The sequence below is a fragment of the Ambystoma mexicanum genome, chromosome 7p (genome assembly GCF_040938575.1).
Source record: "Ambystoma mexicanum isolate Mex_15411 chromosome 7p, UKY_AmexF1_1, whole genome shotgun sequence".
NCBI lineage: Eukaryota > Metazoa > Chordata > Amphibia > Caudata > Ambystomatidae > Ambystoma > Ambystoma mexicanum.
The window spans coordinates 93765566-93784681 of record NC_090939.1 but is presented as its reverse complement, the minus strand read 5'-3'; the positions used below and the strand labels follow the sequence as shown (position 1 = coordinate 93784681).

Genomic DNA, 19116 nt, shown 5'->3' with positions numbered 1-19116 from the left:
GGGTAGGACATGATTTTTTGATGATTAGTAATAAGTAATCCAGGAGTGGCTAGGTAGTTTGTGGTCAAAGTGGGTGTTCTGAGAACGGCAAGTACTGGGTCAGATTTAGGATCAGCATAATAAATGAAAGAAGTAACAAACCAGTGAACAAACCTAGTTGCAACACACCTAACGGTTGATTTTGTCTTTCTCTGTTCAGGAAGTGATGACCCATCTGTGTGTCCGTTTGGTGAGAAAAGCTCCCTTTTTCCAGAAATGCCATGCCAATATTTTGAATGAAGTGATCAAGAATCTTCAATGTGAAATGTTTCAGGCAGGAGATGTTATCTTCTTGGAAGGGTCCTTTGGAAACAAGATGTACTTCATCGAATATGGAGAAGTCATGGTGCAGACAGCTTTCTTCCAGAAAAAGCTGGTGGATGGAGATTACTTTGGAGGTCTTTTTATTTTTCTAATTTCACCTTACATAGATTTTCTTCTTGTGTTAATCAGTGTGTGTTATAAAATAAAAAGAATCAGGCACATTCATGGCAGTGAAAGATCTAAGTTCTCATTCCAAGTTTGCAGGTAATGATAAAAAGATTCAGTAATTCGATTCTACGTTGCTTTATCTTTCTGCCTGTTTATGTATTTTTGAAACACATGAGCAAGGAAACTGCCTTCTTAAGAGATGTGCTATTTTATATGTCTTTTATGATGTGCATATCACCACCATGGAGGCGAATTGTGACCCTGCCCAGGGTGGCAACGAGACCACTGTCTGAAATGGAAACAGGGCCAAGGAGAACACAGAAGAGGAAGAGGGCAAAAGTTCAGGGAAAAAAACTTACTGACACAACATGTTATTTTATGTTCAGGGAAATTAAAATATATGGGTGAGTAGTAATGATCATTGGGATGAATGGATAGTTTTCATTGTTTTGACCTGAAGAAAATATAATAAGATCGGATGAGAGCTTTCTTTATTGGTTAGCAGAACTTCCATGGATGCCCCTACTAGTGTGTTGGTGGTATTCTAATGTTAAATTATGTTGTGGATGCATAATGGCCTGGAAGTGTTTACAAGAGTTCCTAGGAGTTGTAGGGGCTACTAAAGAGATAATCATATTAGAATCCCTTCTGCTGATAGCCATGCAGCATTATGGTAAAGACAAGCCCACTGACAGAGGTGTCAGAGCATGGAATTGGCTGTTGGCAGAATGAGTGCTAGGGGAAAAAAAAGGAGAGTTTGACAAAAGGCTCTACACCACCCTGAGTCATACCATATTGGCCCTGGGTAGAGAAAAGGTGAATGTTGTACTTATATGTAGTGATCTGGTAAATAAGCCTCTGGAATTTAGTATGTGACCAGTAAATAAGAGGCAAGCTTGTAAAATAATGCATGGCTGCCTAGCTCGGTCAAAGGAGACATTCACATTGAGGTCCTCATGCAGAGGCTGTTTGGCACCTTAAGCACATGCTTTGAGGCCTTTGTGCACGGCCTAGATGTTTACAAGCCATGCCTAAAAGAGCAGGTGAGCACACACTCTTCAACTCACTCCATAGGCCCTGAACTGCCACAAATAGCCTGGTTCTACGAGCAGGAAAGCTGGGAGAAAAACTCTGGCACTCTTACATGAGGGCTGGACTTCCTGGGAGTTTTTGAGGCCTTTCAGAAGTCGCCTCCAGAGGACCTGAAGAACTTTGTGAAACATCGAACCAGGCCCAAGGTAGGGCCTCTATTTTCCATCGCACCCCGCAAGGGAGACTGCTTCCCAAGGACTTGCCCGCGCGGGAGAGACCACCCAGGTTCTACTACCAGCACGTGCACCGAGACCTCACTGGCTACTGGCCTATGGGCAGAGGGATCCTCGTATCCTCCCGGTGACAGTGTTGAGGGACCGGAAGGTTCGTGTACCGGGTCTTCACCCGAGGGGCTACGCCCTTGTCCCGGCAATATGTCCGAGGGCCCACGCCCTAGTACCAGCAATATGTCAGAGGGGGGCGCCTAAACGCAGCTCTACCGGCCCATGGGCCGAGGGTGTTACGTCTACCAGGCCTCGGCCTGAGGAGCAGGGTAGGCATCATGATCCACACTCAAGAGTCCTGGAGGACGAGGGGCCCAGCAAGCTGAGCAACACGACGCAGGCATGTGGAAGGCAGCCCGACAAGATGGCCACCGTGCCAGACATCAGCACCCGTCTGATGCCGCACCAGGAACGGGAATTCGGCAAAGAGTGAGTGTCAAGGTGGGACTGGTGTCAACCAGGTACGTGGCCTACAGCCTATCCTTCATTTGCGCATGGCAGGTTACTGCTACGTCCATGTGGGCAGGGTATGAAGCGCCTCAAGCAGCCGCCCACTACTCTGTCTATATCCCCTACCACCCCTCCAGCCTGTGAGGACAGGTTCTTTGAGTGGTTCCTCAGACTCATGAAGTCCCCTCGGATGGGGGTGATCCTCAGGGATGCCATCAGGGAGGTGCTCCCACCAATGCTTCCAGCACCTCAGGCTCCTCCGCCAGCTCCCCCTGGCGCAGCCTTTGCCACCGGCTGCAGCCCCCAACCTATTCCTCAGACGGTTCCGTACCAGCCTCTGCCACAGCCTCCGGCTCCGGTCCCAGTACGCCAGCCTCTGGCTCGCGCCACTCCTCCACCGGTGCAGGATCCTCCTGACCCCCAGGTGGACACGGACGATGAAGAGGACCAGTCAAGGCCTTCCATGAACGTCTTGCATGGTTGGCTGAGTACCTGGGCCACCCTCAACCGAGGTGGAACAACCAGCAGCGGGGGTCCTCGCAGAAGTCCTCATGCGACGCCCCTCTGCTAAAACAGGAATTCCACTGCAGACCGATGTAGTCGCCCTGGCCAAGAAGGGTTGGCTCAAGCCCCACTCTCTCCAGCCGGTCAATCGACGCCTTGGCGCCAAGTACAGGTAGATGGAGGGGGATACACTCTTGCTATCGGCCCATCCTCAGCCACACTCCTCGGTGATCGCTGCAGCATCACTATACTCCAAGCCTCAGTCGTCCTCAGCCTCCTCCTCTGCGGCGCTGCCAGGCAAGGAGGAAAAGATCTTGGAGGCGTACGGGAAGAAACTCTATTCTTGCATCTTCATCAGGCCAGTGCCGATGCCAATCTGGCGGCCGCTAACCAGAGGTTGTGGCGGGAAATTGCGGATTTCCTCCCAGAGCTTCCTACGCAGAGCCAATCACGTTTCAAGGCGGGACTGGCTGAGGCCAAGCTGGTGGCGCAGGACATCATGGAGTCCACGGTGGCCCACATTGACACTTCTGGCCGGGCCATCTACATCACCACGGACATGAGAAGAACAGCCTGGCTCCGTGCAACTAAATTTAACCCGGACGTCCAGGAACGCATATTAAACCTGCCGTTGGAGGGGAGTGACCTCTTCTACTCCACCATGGACGACGAGCTGGACAAAAAGAAAAACGGCTCACAAACGGCCAAGTCTTTATCCATCCTGACAAATACCACGCCCAAATTGTACACCCAGTCACAGCAGCGCTCCGACAAAGGGTGTACATACAGAGGGTTCCACGGCATCAAAGAACGTAGGTCCAGGAAGCCGGACCACTCGCTGACTCCACATCGGTACAAGCAACAAAAAGGGGGGGAGTGAGGGCTTTTTCCAGTCCCCTTCCTCCGCAATAGCCTCTGAGGGAAAGAAGGCATGACACGCCTCTCCGGGTCCATGTGTCTCCAGTGGGGGGCAGTCTTGCTCTCCATGCACAGTTCTGGTACCAGAACTTCCCAGACCCCTGGATCCTCTCCGTATTATGCACGGGGTACTGCCTACCCATCCCAGCCTCTCCTCCCCTCCACTTCCTCAAGTTGGGACAGCAACTCTTCTGGCAGAGATCCGATTGCTTGTAGAGAGCCAGGCCATGGAGGAAGTCACAGCCTCCCAGCGAGGCTTGGGCTTCTACTTCAGGATTTTCGCCATTCAGAAAAAGAACCAGGCGGGCCTGAAAGGTGTGCTGGACCTTTCCACCCTCAACCTCTCCTTACCTCTACAAGAATTCAAGATGGTTACGCCAGCTTTTATAGCGGAGACATTGTGCAAGGAAGACTGGATGTGCTCCCTGGATCTGAAGGACGAGTATCTACACATCCCGATATGGCAGCCCCAGGGTGCTTTCCTATGGTTCAGGATCATGGGCTACCATTTCCAATACAAGGTCCTTCCTTTTGGCCTCAACTCTGACCCCAGGGTCTTTACCAGACTCATGAATACTGTGGCTGCCCTCAGGGATCAGGGCCTCCACATGTACCTATACCTCGACGACTGGCTCGACAGGGCTACATCGGCGGAAGCAGTTCACCACACTTCCCAGACTCTTATGAACACACTGCATGATCTGGGCTTTTCGCAAGAAGTCGCAGCTGCAACCCACGCAGACTGACATTCTTGGGCCTCATCTGGGACACGTGCTCCGAGAAGGTATTTCCGTCAGAGGACAAGATCACAGCCATCAAGAGGGCCATTACTCACTTCCTCAGCAGAGAGGGACCTCGGCCTGGTGGTACCAGCACCTCCTGGGTCTCTTGGCAGCTGTCTTATTAGCTGTCACACACACACGACTCTGGATGAGGAGGATACAGCTGCACTTCGCAGCATCATGGAATCAGGAGCGGGGCTCTCAATCCGAGATGATCAATGTTCCTCCATCTCTCCACCAGGACCTCACGTGGTGGCCATGGACTGCAATCTATGGACGGGCAAGCCCTTCCGGCCTCCCACCCCGCAGGTCACCATCACCACGGACTCCTCTCTCGAGGGATGGGGAGCCACTCTGGACGATCTCTCGGTCCACGGCACTTGGACCCGACATGAGCAGGAGTACCACATCAATTGGTTGTAGCTGAATGCCATCTGGCTAGCGCTCAGAGCATTCCTCCCACTTACCAGGGGCAAAGTTGACCTCATCCAGACAGACAACTCGACCAGCATGTACTATGTCAACAAGCAGGGAGGCACAAGATCCCCTCCACTGTGCAGTCTGGCAATCAGCATGTGGGAGTGGGCCCTGGGAAAACCACATCTACCTCACGGCAGTCCACCTTTCGGGGGAATCCAACCTGGAGGCGGACAGGCTCAGCAGGTTGGGAGCGGACAACTTCGAGTGGCAGCTAAACAACCTCATTACTCGGAAGATCGTCAGCAGATGGGGTCTTCCCCAGGTGGATGTCTTTGCCACCTGGCACAACAAGAATTGCCCTCAGTTTGCCTCCTGGCACGGACAGGGCACCGGCTCCCTGGGCGACACATTTCGGATTCAGTGGAACAGCATGACAGCTTACGCCTTCCCTCCCACTCCGCTGATTAACAGAGTGATTTGCAAGATCAAGGAGTCTCTCCAGCTCAACATCATTCTAATAGCTCCTTGGTGGCCAGCCAGGCCATGGTTCTCGGAGCTGCTCAGCCTCTCGGAGATACCACCGATTCATCTTCCGACGGGCCCAGCACATCTTCTGGTGCAGCACGGGGGCAGGGTCATCCACCCTGCACCACAGAAGCTAGCCCTCACAGCATGGTTCCTGAACAGGTGACGCTAAGGCACCTCAGCCTCTCCCAGGCTAATCTGGAGATCATACAGGGCGCAAGGAGCAAGGCTACCAGGGCCCAGTATAAAAGTAAATGGACCAGGTTCTGCCACTGGGCAGCCTCCAAGGAAATAGAGCCCCTGGCATGTACTCTGGACGGCATGCTCTCCTTCTCGGTGCACCTCGCCCTCTCAGGCATGCAGGTGTAAACCACTGAACTTACGTACAGGAACTCAGAGGAGGGGGTCTTCTCTTCCTCTAATACGATTGTCACAAAACATTTGACGGGACTCGCAAGACTCTACACGCCCGTCAAGAGGCCATACCCCTTGTGGGACCTCAACATAGTCTTGGGCGCCTGGCGCACAAACCATTCGAGCCAATGGCGTCCACAGACTTCAGGCTGGTCACTATTAAGACGGCCTTACTTGTCGGCCTCACCTTGGCTCGCAGAGTCAGCGAAATCCAGGCGCTGGTCGCCTCAGAACCATATACTAACTTTCACAGAGACAAAGTAGTCCTGCGGACCACCCAGCATTTCTGCCTAAGGTGCCGTCTGTTTTCCATCTAAACGAGGAAATAGTCCTTCCCACGTTTTTTGCCGATCCTAAGGATGAGGCACAGAGAGTTCTGCATTGCCTGGATGTCAGGCATGCCCTGAAATTCTACCGGGACAGGACCAAAGGCTTCTGCAGGTCAGACGCCCTATTTGTCACTTTTGGAGATGCAAGACCAGGCTATCAGGCCTCCAAAGCCTCCATATCCCACTGGATGGTCTCAGCAATCAAAGAAGTATACGAGGGTCTGCACAAGCCTCTTCTGGCAAACATGCACGCCCACACAGTCAGGGCCAAGGCAACGGCCATCACATTCCAGCGCCATGTCCCTTGACAAGTCATAAGCAGGGCGGCCACATGGGCCACTCCCTTGGCTTTCTGCAAACATTACTGTTTGGATGCCGGCTCTAGATCTGATGTGGCTTTCGGACAGGTGGTTCTCAGGAACCTATTTGCTTAAGGAGGTTCTCCTCTCGACCATTGGGCTACATTCAGTTGTAACCGCCCATGCCGTTGTACCGTGGGACCCCCGGCCGGCCCATAGGGTCTGGGTTTGCCCTGCGGTACTTTAAGACGAGATAGCTGCACCTCGAGATGTGATGGGGGTGCAGATTTTATTACTCCAACACCAATCAATAAGGACAACTCAATGGTTTGGCAAAGTGGAGTCCTTTTAATGAAAAGTACAAAAAATGGGGAAACATGGACATCGACAGCAGTGCGAAAGCCCGTCTCGCCCCAACTCCCTCGAGCTTCGCACACAACATAACTTTTATACTAAAAGCGCACCATAATCTGACATGTAACACTCAAAAATTAGCATGCAATTCTATTGGTTGAAAAAAGGTAACTTTGGTATAGGTGCTATATCTGTATATGGTAACGGAGTGAGGGGATTGGGTAAATACTGTCAGGTAGGCATCTAAGCCCTTCCTTTACCAATGACTACTGTAGATGTCAATAAAAGTACAACGTCTCATTGGTTCTACCAACTATAGGACCCTAGATTATTTGGTCCATTGTGACTGGGTTGGCATCAACCCCATGCATAACTCTCCACTTTGCCTAGCAGCACGCAGAATCGTCAACCAGGTGCAGGACGTCCCTTAGCTCACCCTGCCTTCCTTCAATCAATCATCGCTTAATGAGCTATGTGTCAATTAGTTCACTGTGGTTGGCTCTGAAATTGCATCTTCTGTCTGGAAAAAGTTTTGATATCTCTATCTCGGCCGGTGCCAGGTGTAGGTGTGAAGCAGTGCCGCTCCTTACTTGGATGGTCATGTGCTAGTACACCATGAATTTGCCTCGTTTCTCATCATTTAAGCATTTGATTTTCATTTCACCCTGCCACCTGCATTCGCTTTCTTATCTATTATCAGAGACAGGATATTCTGTTCTCAGCTTCAATTAAAAGTAGCTACTGTCTACAGCTTCTATCTATGTTGCCCTTGGCACGAGCTGCTTCTGCCAAGTTTCTATTCAGCCTTTTCCTCTGATACTAAAATATGAAACACCGTTTGACCTGGAATAACCTGGGTTGGTTCTGCTTTTTATGCAAAGTGGATTCACACTTATAATATCATGCTTTGTTTTGGGGTAGATTATGTAAAATGGCGCTTGCCGCTCTATTCTTCTACTAAGCGTTGCAAGCCGCACTTTTTCTTCAGCTTCTTGCGGTTCAAAGCATATGTACAAGCGTTAGTTGGTTGAATATATTCACCATGCTTTCAGCTTAAGCTTCCTTGTAATTTCAACAATGTTCTCTTCTTTTAATTTCATGTTATCTTTATTCATGGTGTTTCGCTTCTCTGTGTCATCCTTGGGTTGTCATATCCTTATCTGTACATTAGTCCGGGCTTTTATGACATCACCATTCGCCCTTCATTAAGGATTTACTGGTTTCTTTCTGTACAGTACTTAAGCGATCTTCATTTCGTTTCATTTGTTGGTAGGGTTTTCTCAATGGGTACCTTACTGCCCATGGTTGTCTGGTTATTGGTCCTTCAATAGGTTTTGTTATTATGATAGGTACTGGGCAGAGCCCTACTGCTGCTCTGGTGGTTTATTTGCTCATCATACCTCACATATCTCGGTGTGAACGTTCCGTGTACCTCAAAATGGGCGACTCGAGTGCAGGCTATATTTGGGACCTCCTCTACACTCGCCCCTCTGGTCGATTCATCGACCACTTCCTCCTTTGGGTTCATCTTACTTGGTTCTTCTGTATTCATCTTCATTTCGTTTTCTGGGTTCATTCCCTCTTCATCTTCTGTACATGATGGTTTGAAGAAGTGTCTTTTTGGTGTCCATATCTTTATTACTCCTCTCAGGCTTCCTGCAGTCCTCACATGTTCATCTTTGTTCCAGGTCATCAGCAGACATTGGCCCTCATTAGGACCCTGGCATTAAGGGGTTAACAGCGCCGTAAAAGGTGTTGGCGCCGTTAATCCCTTAACGCCTTACTACGAGGTCCCTTTGCGGGAACTGACCTTAACGGCTGGTCTAGACCAGCCGTTAAAGTAGGGGCCTGCAAAGGGACTCTCGAGGTAAGTACGGTATTTGCGGTACCGTACTTACCGCCTTCCCCATTCCCATTATGCTCTATGGGGCAAAAATGGGAATGGGGAAGGCCCATGGTGGCATGGGGAATTACCGCCCCGCCCCACCAACCTTGGAATGGGGTGGTAATTCCCCATTCCGCCATGGCGGACTCCGGCATCGATCATGGTGCTAATAGCACCATGGTTTTCCACCGGAGTCCTAATGAGGGCCATTGTCCATTTGGGTTGCAGTAAATCCATTTTCCCACATAATTTTTCCATTTCCTGGGATAGAGAAACTTTGTACCTTCTGGGGCGTGCTTGCTAGCCTTCACATAATTTCTTATTTCTTCATCAGTCAGATCTTTGGGCTTCCATCCTGGTTTGACATCAATCATGATCTTCATCCCTATGGCTTTCTTTGCAGTCTTCTGTCATTGTGAAATTATTATCTTGATAACGCAAAATCCTAGCAATATCATCACTAGCACAGCTCCTAGGAACTTGAATGCATCCACCATCCATTGTGGAACCCATGATAATAGTGATCCAACCAGCTGTCATCATCAAGTTCATCGGTTTCGTTGATCATCTGGTTCTGTAGGTTTGCCAGCATACCTATAGCTTCTGTTAAAGTTCCATTTACCTCATTGTGAGAAGGTATAAATGTGCAACACGATTCTCCAATTTTTGCACAAACTCCTCCATCCATAGCTGGGATCATGTCAAGTACATATCTGTTCTGGAGAGTAATTAGTCTGATAGCTCTTAGCTCCTCCTGCATTGAATCCTTCTATGGTCGTGTTGATTGTTTGCAGTAACTCCCACCTGGTTATCTGCAACCACTTAGTATTGGCTCCAACTTGGAATCTCGGCATGAGGATTGTCACAAACACTGATGAGGTGAGGCTGAATAGCCTGTGTTCATATGGGATTGCATGAAAAGCTTCTTCTGATTTGGCAGAAAAGTAATTATCCCTCTTAATTCGAGTTCTCAGTTTTACAGATCTCCTTTTCCTCAGGTGGGCGTCTGCTTTCGGGAAACTGTCAATGTTTAGGTCGTTTTTTGGGATCACTAGCGCTGGAATGGGAACATTCACAATCGTGCATACACCTCCCCAGTTTCTTGGCAGTCTGATATATGCTTTGGATCCGCATGCCCAATAGTGATCCATAATTACTGCAGTTCAATGAACCATTCCTGGAGCATCAAAAACTCGCCCCCAGTTCTGATTCTCTCCCATCTTTCTTGTGCCATTGTTCCTGAGGCAGAACTTTGGGCTTTCCAGCGGCACTATCTGCAGGGGTCCTCCTCTGTCTTCGACCCATGTCAGCAGTTTTGTAAGTTTTGGCCATAATGGCTTGCAGCCATTTTGCATACTGGCAACAGTTTCTTTTTAGAGTCCCGTGATCATCCATGCTCTGCAAATCACCACTCCTTTCTCCCATCTGTCTGGTGAAAGCACTGTTCCCCAAATCTGCATTTGGGCTCTGTTTTTCCACTTCCGCGCTTCTTCTGGAGTTTTTCCTTGGACATTTAGTCTCGTGTTCACTTCCCATCTTATTCCTGCTCCTTTGACTCCAGGCTTCTCGTATCTAATCACATGATTCCTCGTATGAACTCTGTTTCTCGTCTTAATGTCTTGAACATAATCATCTTCATCAGGATAAGCTGTTTCAGTTACCCATATTAGTGAAGGATCACTTCCCATAAACTGGCCTCTAGTCTTGCACATTGCTACGTGTGAGAGACAGTGTGCTGTCTGGACATCAATTTCTACGGCCACGAAGATCTTGGACTTTCCCATGCTATATGGTAGGAGTGCACAAACATAGCATTCCCCTTCAGAATTTCTTCTTCCAACTTCCTTCATGTGTGGGTACCAAATGTTATTTCCCAGGTGTGCTGTGCTGTCCAGATAATCATTCAGTTCATTGTCGTCTTCATGTGTGCTTCTCTTGATCCTTAAGGTTTTCATGTAGTTTGCTATTACTACGTCTCTGAATGCATCTATGTGGCTTTTTCTTGCTGGAGGGTTCTCAGGTATCCTGGTCCACGGTACAGGCCTCTTCATTTGCGCCATTTGAGCAGACAGGATTCTGGCATCCCTTTTCCTTTCGTCATGCATTTTTTCTCTGCTGCGTGCAAATGCCCATGCCAGCCAGCATGACACTGGTCTGGTGTATGGTTGTACTGTGGAGCTGGTACTTGTTCGTATTGTTGGAACATATATGCTTGGTAATACAGTTTCTGCTGTTTTGTTCTTCATTTCCTCTTGTAGTTTCTTCGCTCTGGCTATGAATGGGAATAGTACATCTATTAGCATTTGTGACTTTGTGGAGAGCTTTTCTGGGGCCACTTCCATTTTCTTAAGGGTTTCTGAGAGGACTGCTTCTATTAGTTTTTCTTTTGACTGTTCTTGTTTTCTCATGACGGCTTCTGTGACGTTTCTCATGTCAGGAAGTCTCTTCCCTCCTGCTGCTTTGGTTTGTGGTTCTTCAGTCATTGATGTTAGGCCTGTTTCGTGTACATTCAGTGTTTGTGTGCGTGTAGTTGTCAGTGATGTTACTTCATACATTCCGTGCCGACCCAGTCTGCGGCTTTCCTTATCGTTTGTTCCCACAAGAGTGTGTATATTGTCGCTAGTCACATCCATTTCAAGTTCATTCACTCCACCTTCAGATCACCGAGGGACTGGAATGACTATATAAGGTCTGGGTGCCTTTGTGGATTTCATGCGTTTATCCTTAGGTGGGTGCACTGAAATTGTGACGCTTTGTGCACCAATATAGAATGCAGTTCTGATTGTTAATGACAGTAAAATAATGATGAATACAGTGCATAAGTACATAATGGTTCAATATGTGAGGCGACAGCATTTTCTCCCAGAGAAACCAGGATGCCTCTCTTTTTGTGGGAGGACCAGGTTGCTGCTCTGGGCCCCCATCTCGATCATTCACCAATGTTAATGTTAGTATTTCCTTATTCAATGTCGCCCTTCTGGTTCAAGCTTTACAAGTGTTTATTGTTAAGAAGGTGTTCCCCTTCCCCTTCTTGCAAGTGTCAATTTTTTTATTCAGGATACAGTTCCTTTGTTAGACTATGGAAAAGAAATCAAATTAAGCAATACTCCAGTGTGTCTCTTTACTGTGCATGTTCAAAGTAAGTGAGTTCCCAATCCACCTCCCGAATCTGCTGCAGTCCTGAGGACATGCTGGAAACTGATCAGTATGAGGAAAATAGGAAGGTAAAACAACATGTACGACAAGTGAAATTATCAACTCCTTTTTCTCGATCTGTCCCTCGGCAGAAGGTTTCACGATCTTCTCAGAAAACTTCTCTGATAGTTTGAAAGTTCCACTTGCAGCATTATCCCATACAGTAGCGTTCCCATTTGTGCAATATTAGCTGGATCTCTGATGAATGTGAGAACATCAACATCGATTGGTCTCCCCACTAGCTCTGGAAAGTCAGTAACTAGGCGAAACAGAATATTATGCGCCAGCCTGCTGTCCTCTGGTGATAGAGATCGGTCCAATCTCTGTTGAGATTCAGGATCACATGTTTTTTTGTTGTTGATGTAAATAATGTCTGCACTGTCCGTCTGCGTGAAGTGCAATCAAGATTCTGGTTTTATCGAGAAGATGGTTTAAATGTTCAGTGTTTGCTGGTGTTGTAGGAATGTACGTGTGTCTGTTCTTCTGACAATGGTTGGACAGTCTTCAATTATGCGAAGGAATACCGTGAGGATAAGCTCATTTATCTTTTCCTGTGTTGGGAACATTTGCTGCTACCTCACTGTACTCGGGCAGTACGATCAATTGTTCTGCAATGACTGTAAGCAGTTGCCATATTATTTTTTCATTTTCAGGATCTTGAAGAAAGTCTGCAACATTTGTGATCCTTCCTATTAATGACGGGTATGATCTTAGTACTAAGTTGAAGTAGGTAACAACGTCCTTCGTGATGTCTCTGCCGTGGGACACCATAAGTGATTTCCAAATAGGGTCTCGGTGTGGAAGGAACTAGGGTACTGTATCTTATTTCAGTTTATGTGTTTTGTTTTTAAAAACACTTTATTAAGTTTGCAATAAACGTTACATAAGTAATTAATGTTTCACATGAAATCAACGCAACCAATTTACAGAATATCTTAAGCATCATACATCATCTAGTCCACCCAATCAACTATATCCAGTGAAACATAATACTTAGACAGGTATACATAAAACAACACGAAAGACAACACAAGTGGGAAGAATGAGAAGAAAAAAAAAAACAACACCTCCACCATATTCCATCTCCTCCCATAGATTCATCATCCATTAGAACAACCCAAATATCATATCAATCATAAAGAACCATAAATGGCCCCCACAACTTATTGTAGTCTTCTATTTTATCTTTATTTTCAAATGAAATCTTATCATACTGTGATAAAACATGTAACTCAGTTAACCACTCAACATCAGGCATTTTTCTTTTTTTCCAGATTCTGAGAAGTAGCTTAATTGCTACCATTATAGCTCTGTCTATCCAGCAAGTATGTTTCTGAGCATGCACGCATCTTTCTTTATGCGAGAGCAAAATTATGTTTGCTGCGGACCTTTGCAAGGTTATTCCAAAAATTAAGTCAATCCTATCCAGGACATCTCTCCAAACCAATTGCACTCTCGGACATTCCCATAGTAAATGTAAAAGAGTGCCTCTACCAATATCACAACACCAGCATAAATCATTGGATTGAAGCCCCAATTTAAACATCCTAACCGGTGTCCAATATAGCCTTCCAACAACTTTCAGTCGAATCAAACGCGAACCCATGTCTGCACCCAAGTTCAAATTTACCCTCAGAATGTCTCTCCAATCCATTTCAGAAATGATCCTGCCAACATCATGCGACCCATGTTCTTTCAATGCAGCCCATGCTAATTGAAGATTCTTTTCAATAGGCATAAATTGTATATAAGTTTGCACACAATATTCTTGACCTTCCAGTAATTTGCTTATCTCTGTTTTTTTCCCCAACAGAACCACCAGCTACATCTATCCTCAATTTAATCATGGAAGCTAAAGCCAAGTATCTATTAATTTCTCTCTGACTTAAACGATATCTACACTGTAATTCCTCAAAACTCAACAATTGGTCTCCATCCATCACATCTCCCATACTCAGAATTCTCTTATTTATCCAACTAATCCAATTAAGACATTTATTATTTATTTGCAAAGGTTCATTATACCATATAGAAGCATCCAGACTAAAGCCATAGCCCTGCCCATTTTCTCTAAACCACGATCCTATCAACAGTCTAGTTGCCACGACCAGTATCAGTTTTAAACGTTTATTTGGCAATTTATCCATACTATAAATATTCCCTAGTCCATATGGTGCACACATTTCCCTTTCCATACGTAACCAAATCAGTTCCTTTACATTTATTTCTCTAAAGTAATATGAACTTTTTTTTAAGTAGAAATGCTCGATAATATTTCATTAAATCTGGATATCCAAATCCCTCTTCTTCAACACTTTGCATCAGTATGTACTTTGGAACACAAGGTTTTTTCCCAAGACCCCATAAAAAGGATTGGAAGATTTTATCAATTTTTACATCATTTTTATCAAACCTCTCCCATCTCTTCATCAATAACGACATGTTTGTAGTTACATGGTCCAAATTATGTTGTAATAATTTACTCAAATCTCCAATAACGTGTATTCCTAAATATGTAACCCCCCCTGGTGACCACGTACAATTCCATGAGCGCATAATGGTATCATCACACGTTCTAGACAATGGAAAATCTCAGTTTTATCCCAATTAATTTTATGTCCTGTCAATTCACCTACTTCCCTAAACATCTCTTTTAACTATAGCCCCACACACTTCCGGTTTGACAACAAAAGCAGCATATCATCTGCATATGATAAAACTTTAACCTCAACCTTCCCAACCATAATTCGCTTTATCATTTCACATTGTCTAATGTGCGCAGCAAGAGGTTTCAGTGCCAAGTCAAACAAGAATGGTGATAATGGGCAACCTTGCCCTGTGCCCTTCGACAGTGGAAATGTATTTGAAATAACCCCATTAACCAAAACTTGAGCCCTAACATCACGATGTAAACACTCAACCATCTTCATGAATACTTACCCAAATCCCATCTTTATCAGCGTACTGTAATGTCTAACTTCAAATCTTGTACTATTCATCAAACTCAAGCGTCAACATACAAGATATTACCCACCTCGAGACTTGAATGTTCCCTGGAGCTTGAAATTGTTCTATTGAATGCTATGAGGTTCCTCCTAGGAATCCCTTCACCTCCCGCTCCAAGAGCCAGGACGCAAAGGAGCCCCCAGGGAAAACCCCCAATGGGGGGAAAAAACCCTGTGTTGGGCTGCTAGGGTCCGTAGAATCCTGAGGACAGCTAGGATGATGTTCCTCAGCCACAGGGTAGTTGGTGATCGTCAGTGGAACAGGAAACTGGGTGTAGTAATACAAAAGGTAACAGGCTAGTAAATACCTGAGAGTAGAAAGGATAAGGAAATGAGAATAGGGTGGAAACAAGGATTACCTGGGTGTTATTCGGTCAATCGTAAATGTAAGAAAAAAGGCGGGAAGAGGCTCACTCCTAATCTAAATGAGCTAAAGAAGGATAAGGTTATTAATCTTCAAGTTCTGTGCAAGTGGCTTTGTCTTGAAACACAAAATGCTTCCCTTACCGCCTGGGCCAATAAACCGAAGGAAAATCCCTTTCCTGTACTTCTGGGTAGGATCTCCTACTTCTTCTGGTGCGGCTAGAATAAGAAGTGCTACGGGGAAAATAGGATTAGAACAATAATAAAGAATCTCCAGAGAATGATTGACAAAAGTAAAGGGCCGTAAGAATAAGTACGTAGTAACGCACCTGATAGAGTCGCTGAAGAGACTAGCAGAACCCGTAAGAGTGGAAAGACCATTGGCTGGAAGCCCGGTGGGTTTCACTAAGAAGAAAATAAAGAACGTCACAGCTGTTAGAGATAACAGCGTTAGGAAGTGAGGAAAGTAAGTAGTAGGATCAGATTGAAATCTAACACGAACTTACGGAGCGTACAGCTACTCAGAAGGAGAGAAGCAACGCGCGTTGCCACAGGTTGAGTGTCCGGATATACTGTGCGGAAGTCTGGGAGCGTGGCCAACCTTCGGTTGAGATCCGGTAAGAACGCTAGAGCATTACAGCTCGTTCCGCAAACACCCGGAACAGCTTGCGCAGCGTACGAGAGTCGGGATATAGAACCGACAACCATATTAGGTGTAAGAGTAAGCCCCCTCTTAGGTTTAATCTCCCCTGGTTTTCCAGGGTGTGTCTGATGAAAACGTTTTATCAATTGTGGTGCATGAACCGCAGATTTCAGTTCCCAGGTTCGATCAGAAGCGGTGTAACCTTTCCAGTCAACTAAATATTGGAGTCTCCCATGGTGAAGGCGGGAGTCGCAAATATCTGAGACTTCATACTCCGGTCCTGTAGGTGTGATAACTGGAGCAGGCCGAGTGGAGATATGGGGGTGGAATGCACTCCGTCAGTCTGGTTTCAATTGAGAAACATGAAAAACTGGATGTATGCGTGCCCATGTTTTAGGAAGTTTCACTTTGAATGCCACAGTTCCCATGGGAGCCACCACCCGAAAAGGACCCATAAATTTAGGTGAAAGTTTAGAGGGTCTCAGATGTCGGGGAAGAAACTTAGAAGAAAGCCAAACCCAATCCCCTGGTTTCAATCCTGGCGCAGGGGTTCGATGTCGGTCTGCACACCGCTTCACTCTGTCCTAGTTGTTCTTTAGAGCTTCCTTAGCAATCTCTTGGCCATGGTGAATCTGTTTTAATAAAGAGTCAACGTCCAGAATCTTATTATCATCTGTTCTCTTCACTGGAAATTACGCTGGATGAAACCCATAGGTACAATAGAATGGAGATGTCTTTATAGCAGAGTGGTAAGAATTGTTGTAGGCATACTCAGCAATTGGTAACAAATCCTTCCGATGGTCTTGAGCAGCAGAAATGTAATTCCTTAGGTGCCCTTCCAGAGTCTGGTTCAGTCTCTCCGTTTGGCCATTGGTTTGCAGGTGATAACCTGAACTTAAAGCTCGAGTAATCCCCAATCTTTGGCAGATATGTTTCCAGTATCTGGAAGTATACTGGGATCCTCGATCCGAGATTATGGTTTCAGGTAAACCATGTAGGGAGAATACTCGAGAAATAAAAGTACGTGCCATCAAAGCTGCCGATGGTAATGCTGCCAGTGGTAAAAAATGAGCCAGTTTAGTGAACGAGTCAATCACTACCATAATGGTGGAACATCCTCCTGAGGGTGGTAGTTCGACTATGAAATCAGTAGAAATTATTTGCCAAGGTCGTACAGGTAACAGCATCTTTACTAAAGTTCCAAAGGGAGAATGTCTAGGACTTTTGGACTGTAAACAATAGGGGCAAGATTCCACATAGCTATGAATGTCCTCCTTGAGAGATGGCCACCAAAAGTATTGAGAAATTAATTCATAAGTGGTAGCATAACCACGATGGCCCGCCATCTTAGAATCATGGCACATGCCCAGCACTTCTTTTTGTAATGATTTCGTCAGTACGTAAGCTTGATCACCCCTGAAATAACATCCTTCCTTTTTAGAAAGGGTGCCTTGTTCATTCTTTGTGAGTGACTTTAGGGTGGAAGGACCAGAGTGTTGTTCCAGACGTTGTACGAAATGTGGGTCTTTGACCAAACTCATAGCTAGACAAGGAAAGATGCGTTCAGGTCTAGTCGACCGATTAAAAAAAACATCCTTACGAGACAGGGCATCAGCCTGTAAATTATTCCTCTCAGAAATAAAGGTAAATATAATTCTGAAAGGGGGAAAGAAATGAGCCCATCTAGCCTGTCGGCTGTTACAGGTTTGAGCATATTGCAGAATCCGTAAGTTCTGGTGGTCTGTTCTCACTTCTGTAGGATGTTGCGCTCCCAACAGTAAATGCCTCCATTCCTCGAAAGATCTTTTAATCGCCAGCAATTCTTTTTCAAGAACAGTGGAATTCAGTTCTGCCGGTGAAAGAGTTTTGGAAAGATAAGCAATGGGTCGTTCTATATCTTGTTCATCCTTTTGTAAAAGGACCGCTTCTAAAGCATACTGAGATGCATCTGTTTTGATGATAAAACCCCGGGATTGATCCGGAGTCTTTAAAATAGGTGCTGTGGAGAATCTTCATTTTAAAGTGTCAAAGGCCTTTTGTGTCAATTCGGTCCAGAGATAAGGAACACCTTTCTCCAGAAGGTTGGTAAGGGGCTGAATAAGAGCAGAGAAGTTAGGTATGAACCGACGATAAAAATTAGAAAATCCCACAAATCTTTGAATGTCCTTGCATGAGTTGGGAATCGGCCAATCTTGAACAGCAGTAACCTTTTCAGGGTCCATAGCAGTGCCTTGAGCAGACAAAATGTAACCCAAGTATGTTACCTTAGGTTGGTGAAAAGAACACTTTTCAAAATTGCAATATAGATGATTATTCAGTAGTCTTTGTAAGACTTCTTTAACATGAATCTTGTATTCCGAATTATTCTTAGAAAATACCAAGATGTCATCAAGGTAAACTATGACATAATGAAGCAGCAGGTCTGAGAATAAATGGTCCATAAATCGCTGGAAGATCGCTGGGGCATTGGATAATCCAAATGGCATGACTTGATATTGAAAATGTCCAAAAGGGGTCCGGAAAGCAGTCTTCCACTCGTCACCCTTTCTTATTCTGATGAGATGATATGTGCCCTTAAGATCCAATTTAGTGTAAATGCTTGCTCCTTTGACGGCTTCCAAGATATCCGGGATCAAGATATCCGGGATACCTATCTGGAATGGTGATCTTATTTAAACCTCTGAAATCTATACATGGCCTAAGCTCCGTAGAATTCTTCTTGGGAACAAAGAAAAGAGACGCTGCTGCCGGTGAGGTGGATTCCGTTATTAATCCGTTCTTTAGATTAGTGTCTAAATAGTCTCTCAAAACCTCCTTCTCCGAAGTGGACAAAATGTACATCCTACCAAACGGTAGTGGTTTTTCCGGGATAAGCTCAATGACGCAATCATCTCTCCGGTGAGGTGGTAGTTGAGTATATTCCACCGGGGAGAAAACTTCTGAAAATTGTTGATATTCCATAGGGAGACCTGCTACAAAATTAAGCGATGTTACCGGTCTGCAGATACTCTGTCTGGGGGCTTCAGCTTGAGGATAGGCTTCTAAAGACCCCTCCTGCGTGTGACCGATACAATGGGTTAAACAGAATTCTGACCCCTAAAAGAATGACCCAGCCGTCCAGTTTATGAAAGGATTATGCTTCCGAAGCCATGGTATAGATATAGAGTCGGGATATAGAACCGACAACCATATTAGGTGTACAATGTATATTCCATAAACTTCCAATTAACCCTATCAAAGGCT

The 19116-nt window shown here is 45.9% G+C and overlaps 1 protein-coding gene across 1 annotated transcript in view; it reads left to right on the top strand.

The window, feature by feature from the left end:
- The first annotated feature begins 207 nt into the window (after positions 1-207).
- LOC138526509 (potassium/sodium hyperpolarization-activated cyclic nucleotide-gated channel 2-like) overlaps positions 208-19116 on the top strand; it is a 359156-nt gene continuing 340247 nt past the window's right edge. The window contains exon 1 of the mRNA XM_069637324.1: positions 208-437. Coding sequence (XP_069493425.1) covers positions 305-437 — 133 coding nt within the window. The 5' untranslated portion in view covers positions 208-304. The remainder of the gene's footprint in view (positions 438-19116) is intronic.